This window comes from Channa argus, chromosome 1 (assembly GCF_033026475.1).
Source record: "Channa argus isolate prfri chromosome 1, Channa argus male v1.0, whole genome shotgun sequence".
In the NCBI taxonomy this organism is placed as follows: domain Eukaryota; kingdom Metazoa; phylum Chordata; class Actinopteri; order Anabantiformes; family Channidae; genus Channa; species Channa argus.
The window spans coordinates 28,796,054-28,802,259 of record NC_090197.1 but is presented as its reverse complement, the minus strand read 5'-3'; the positions used below and the strand labels follow the sequence as shown (position 1 = coordinate 28,802,259).

General features: G+C 38.9%; 1 protein-coding gene across 1 annotated transcript; it reads left to right on the top strand.

Annotated features, from left to right (window-relative positions):
* The first annotated feature begins 3,239 nt into the window (after positions 1 to 3,239).
* Positions 3,240 to 5,867, top strand: LOC137131207 (uncharacterized). Its single transcript, XM_067512141.1, has one exon. The coding sequence runs from the start codon at positions 3,968 to 3,970 to the stop codon at positions 4,787 to 4,789; it is 822 nt and encodes a 273-aa protein (XP_067368242.1). The 5' UTR covers positions 3,240 to 3,967; the 3' UTR covers positions 4,790 to 5,867.
* Positions 5,868 to 6,206: the final 339 nt, after the last annotated feature.

Sequence of the window (6,206 nt, the reverse complement as noted above, 5' to 3'; positions counted from 1 at the left end):
ACATAGAGTTGGCAATAACAATGTTTCTGTAACTGAAAGGAGGTGGACACTTACACCTTAAAAACTGCTGTAAAATACTGTGTTGCAAGTAATTATCTTACATTCAAGACTAATTAGTTCAAAAACTGATGCAGTGTCCCAGCTTTATTTTATCAAAGTTTGAGGTCTTCAGCACCAGCAGGATCTGTCTGTCCAACAGCAAGTAAACCAGGCCTCAGTGGACCAGACTGTCCTTGACCAGCAACAGGCTGCACTCTAGGAAAACAAGGAGACAAGAAAACAACTTCATCTTCAAAGACAGCAAAAATGTTACATTCTTCAAGGTGAGCAGTCCAATGGAAAATCAAGTATGAATAATTTTAATGCTTATATTTTGTCTAGTTGTAACGATACAATGTACTAATTGTACTTGTGCAGGATGTTTGTGAAACTTGGATAGAGACTTGAAACTCTGTTGGTGCAATTCTCTTTTGCAAGAAAATAAAATCCCTGAAGACATCCTTGATGTGGAAGCTTCTTCAGGAAGCTTGAGGTGTTGTCAAATTTGCTGGGACAGCAGCCACAACAATAATACCGCCTGGTAGTTTTAATGTTTGAGTCTGACCAGCCTGTGCTTTATTAGGCTCGTACACAGCAAACAGTGATGCAAAACCACCTGGCAGATCTGTGTGTGTGCATATATATACATATATATACCTTTACACACACACACACACACACACACACACACACATATATATATATATATATATATATATACACATACATACATACATACATACATACACGTATATATACATACATACACGTATATATTGTGTATTAGTCATTCTGTATGTTGTCATTCCTCTTTTCCTGAAGAACAATCAAAGATCACTGTGCTTGAAAATTATTTGACATTTACATTTGTTTTATATGTTTGTTCACTTACAAAGAAGATAAGCTGTTGGTGTTATTAGCCTGAGAGCTCTGTTTGCTTAAAATGAGGAAGTAAAACTTGGTGAACCGTTTATTAAGAAAAGTAACAGGATCTGTCCTAATATCCACATGTGTGCTATTTAAAGGTAGCTGACTCATGTGTTTCTGATCCTTTCTGAAGCTTTACATGCACTTTGACTGTACAGAGGATTTTAGATCTGACTGGGACACTGTAAGCTGCATCACTTTTAAAGGGCGACTCCATATGACATCAGTCGGAAGGGTTTTACATCGTTAGGAGTTCAGAGGATGTCATCTGGAGGAACTCTACAGTGTGAGCAACAAGACAACATAATCTGAACTAAAAGTTGCTCCAAGTGATGTGATCTGGAGGCATTTTTTTATCTAGAAGCATTTCATTTTAATATAGGGAAGACAAAGGGAAGTTTGAAGCATTGATGTACATTTACACCCCAAAATAAACCCAGAGAGAACAAGCTGAAAATTGGTGAAGTCGCCCTTTAAAGCTGTAGCTGTGAGTGCTGCTCTGTGGAAGGTTGGTGGATCATCTAGTGCTGTGACTGTGCGGGCATGTCTTTCAGATGTGATACTGAAAACTGTCAGCGTGTTCCTCAATGTCCCTTTATCCTCAGAGTTTGTTTTCCTTAGTGTTTATTTGTGCACAGATTAACCAAATGAGATCCAGCTTGTAAGTGAGCTTAAGTTGTTGGCGGGTGAACTTAGAAGAGTCAGGTTGGCCTGGACCCAAGATTTTAAAGTGTTCCTTAAAAGAGAGGTTCACCTTTTTTTGAAAAAAGTCAATTGATGTACACATCAAGAGCCAGGGAGCAGGCAAAGAAAATCACCCCCGACTCCTATTATCCTGGACACAACCTCTTTTCAGCTTCTCAGCTCTCTCAGACCCTCACGCTCATAAGCAGCTGACCTCGTACTTGCTCCTCCATGCTGTAAACACTGCACATACTTATGCTCCCCCCACACACACTGCACTAAAAACATATATGGAATTTTGTTGGAACTGGCAAATACACTTTATCTTCTTGGTTATGTTGTATGTCTGTAGTATTACTACTCTTATCATTGTTGTTGCTACTATTATTATTATCATTATTATTATTTTTAGTGTGTGCTAATCTTACTTTTTGTCTGTAATTGTCATTGTTACAACAATCAGCCACAACATTAACAATTATGTTATGGAGCACCAGGGTCAGCATGGTCACCCTGAGCCCTGTGCAGAGGTGGTAGAAGTACACAAACTCAGTACTCAATTAAAAGTAAGTTTTGGCCAAAAAAATTCTTCATTGCAAATACCACTTCAAATATTTTACTAATGTAAAAGTACTAAGCAGATTATCTACATTTTACTTAAAGTACAAAAGTAATGTAGTTATGTACAGAAGTTATTCATGTATGTATGTAGGCAGGTACTTGTGAGGTAATTAATAAAAAATAGTCAAAGATCAGTGTTATGTAAAGGTGGTGCGGTTTTTAAACACTTTAAACATAAAGCCATATTGATACATCAGCATTTACTAGTTCATAAACATTTTTGAAAAGCTTATAATTTATTTAAATTAAAAACCACCATGTGGCATTAATGATGTGGCTGATCTGTATTGTTTAGTCCTAAATCATGTCCTTGAAAGCTACCGATGATTAAAATTCTTGGTGTTAAAATACTAAATAAATAAATAAAGCTAAATATCTAAATAAATAATAGCTGATTCTGGTTGTGAAATCAGGCATTTTTTTTCAGGCGTGAATATGGATCTATGGACTATAGATCTTTTCGACCACTAAAAGTATTTAGTGTAAAATATATAAAACGTGAGCCCTTACAGGGAATAATTAAAAACATTAAAACGACAGCAAAATCATTGTTCAACCTATTGGCATTTTTAACATTTTCATTATTTTAAATAAAACGTATTAACGTTCTGACTTATCTCCATGACAACAGCATGACACTTTCTTTATCAGGTGAACAGTTAATGTCACTTGATATCCATGACTCGCAAACATCTACATGTATGTCTTATATACCCATCTGTATTTCCTTCACTTTGTTTAAAACCAATTATGGATTAGACACACTTTGCCTATTTCTACAATTCTCTTGAAACAGAACGTTCGTAGCGAAATAGTCCGCGAATAAAAATGATACATTTCACTCCGAAATGCTGCCTGTGTTTGGAGGCGGAGCCACCAGCCGGCCGAGCAAGTGTCGAAGAAGTTTAGTTGAAGATTGTGGATCATGGGGCGGATCGGCGAAAGGAAAAGTAGTTCCTATGCGGTGCATCACAAATAATATACAAATAGAAGGAGCAGAAAACATTCGGATATGACTGCAGAGAAAATATGAATAAATAAACAAAAAATATCGATATTTTAACTTGAGAATCGATATTTAAAAATTGGCCGTCAAGATCGAAATATCGATATTTTGGTATCGATCCGCCCATCACTATCGTGGGATTTATCAGAAGTTAATTACAGCATCGGTTACTTTGGTGGATTTCCGGCCTGTTTACCACGTGTTTTCGTAGCCAGCCTGCATTAATTATGGACGATCTGTTTTAGCACAAAGGCGCTTGATCTGATGGGATTATGTAAAGTACCTCACGGTTACTTTCGGTTTCGCTGAGCCTCGCTTCCTTTCTAACCGAATAACGTCAACTAGTGACCGCTCAGGCTCCAGCGACCATTACCTCCGAGCTCCGACAATACAAGCAGAGCTAAAGCTAGCTGTGGGAGTCGGTGTGTTTGAGTCCGTGAGTTGTAGTTTAGAAGTAATCTACTTTCAGCCTAGCGCTAGTGAGAACAGCTAAACTCTGGTTGGTTCTTGTTCTATCAGCGTCCGCTCCATATTCAGCACAGCCGCGTTGAAGGTGGAAGAAGCAGGGCGTGGACAGGAAGCTAGGCGGCTAACAAGCGAGCAGGCTAACAGCTAAACGTCGTTGGGTATGAGAGGTCTAAGCACCGTGTGACTGTCGATATTCTGGGAAGTGTTTACCGATCTGTGGGCATGGAGACACTAGCACTTTTCTACTTCAGGGCAGCACTGTTTTTGTTGGTGTTCAGCTCAGCTCGGGCCGAAAACATCCCGACTTACTTTGCTGTTGGCGGTAGCCTGGAGTTGGCACCTCCCGAAGGAACTAAAGGAGGCCTTACTAGCATCCTGTGGAAACACAACGGTAACCTGGTTGCTGAATGGGTGGATAAGATAGTCCCCTTGAAGTACTACGGCAGATTTGAACACCGGACAAAACTGGACATAGCAAATGGACATTTGGAAATCACAAAGATGACTGAAGGTGACGCAGGGCCGTATATAGTGGAGATCAACAACAGGGTTCAGAGTGGTGGCTACGATGCTACACTGGTCAACAAAGTGCCCAAACCTGAAGTTGTTTTAAGAACATTGACATGTAACTCTGACAGTGAAAGCTGCAATCTGACCTGTGAGGGAGACACCATTGGGGCTGGACCGGTCACCTACAGCTGGAAGGTAGGAGACGGACTCTGGAAGGAGTCCATTGAAAAGTCATTTACCGCCGAAGCTGGCGAAGTTCGAAGTGTTAAAACTTTCAGCTGCCGGATGAAGAACCCAGTCAGTGAGGATGAAAGCGTACCCTTCAAGAATCCGCTCTTCAAAGAGGAAAAGGCCAATTCCGTAGGTGGGGTGGTAGCGGGTGTGACTATTTCTCTTCTCGTCCTTGTGATTGCGGGTGGTTTCGTGTTTTATAAACGAGACGCAATCATAACGTATTTTGAGGCACCGCAGTCTGAAGGTGCCGCAAGAGAATCTCTTAAAACCGAAGCGGTGAACACTGCCACAAATAGCTAAAGCTGGATGACTCTCCCATGGAGACGGGATCAGATCTGGACCGCACATGCTCATGAAACACGCCCATTCTAGCACTCGGCTGTATACATCGCTGTTACCACTGTTGCCAAGTTCACTGTTGTCTCCCCAGTGGAATTTAATTTTTATTTTATTTTATTGACAATAATAATGTTGTGGTTAAGCAATATTATTAAGTCATAATATAGTTAAATTATTAACGTGATTTTAAGTAGCAACATTTGCATATAGAATTCCAGTGGGTTTGAATCATTTAGAACAAAATACTTAATAGATAATCAACAATGGAAAATGTTCATCCTCTCCAGCAGCAGAATAACTTAATTATGACATTATTTCAATTCATAATATTACAGTGGTTGAAGGAAGGCTGGTTTTACTCAATACCACAGTGTAGATATGTTCTTGTAAGTAAAAGTGCTTTTAAACTTGGATAGGCTGCTGTAACTTGGACCTTCCTGCAATTTAGCAACAATTCTTTAGTAAAAACATGCTCCAAATCAATAGGTTTTTATTTATTGTACTTTCATAAAGATGCGAAGGGATGTGCAGAGTGTGATGGGGCATAGCTGATGGTTGAAAAGAGCAGGGAGGGCTGTTAGGGTTTGTTCAAAGTAATTTAGTAATTGTTTCCAATATTAAATGTAATGTTTGCCTGTGTTAGTAATGTAATTGTTTATGTAATGTGTGTTTGTGATGCATCTATGTAGTGATTATGTCATAAGTGACACCATATAGCTTTGATGGTTGCCTAAGTTTGCTTAAGTTTATTGCTCAAGGAAACAATCCAATTCTATATTATCATTATGTGATGAATTGCATTTCATATTGTTCTATACTTATAAGGAGTTGTTTTTCTACTTAGAACTCTATTTGCTTAGCAACAAGTTATTTTAATCTAAACGAGAAGTATTGGATCTGCATACAGTCTCCAATCATATGAAGGCACACCCGTGTCTGCTTTGATCTCTTTTTCCAATAAATGGTATGAACAAGGAAGAGCCTGGCAGAGTGTAAATAAGACCCCGCCGGGCTCCCCTTGATCAAGTAAAAATGCAAAGTCGACTCTTGTGTGTTATTTCACTGCTATTAAACTATGTCTCCAGGTGTAATCAGCGGTGTTGTAGTTGTTTGAACCCAACAAAAAGGAAGAACTTTGGAGGAAATCTTGGAAATGTTGGCCATAACGTGACCAATCTGCACTACAGTCACTTTTCAACAGTGTCATAATTATGTTTCCACTATCACTTACATTATTTCTGTCATGGCAAGTTGATGACAGAAGACCTATACTAAACATATTTTCACAAATAATACGTTTGCACCAATAAAACATCATTTAGCCAAGAACAGTATTGGACATACTGACACACACATCTGAAAGCCATGGCAGTAAATC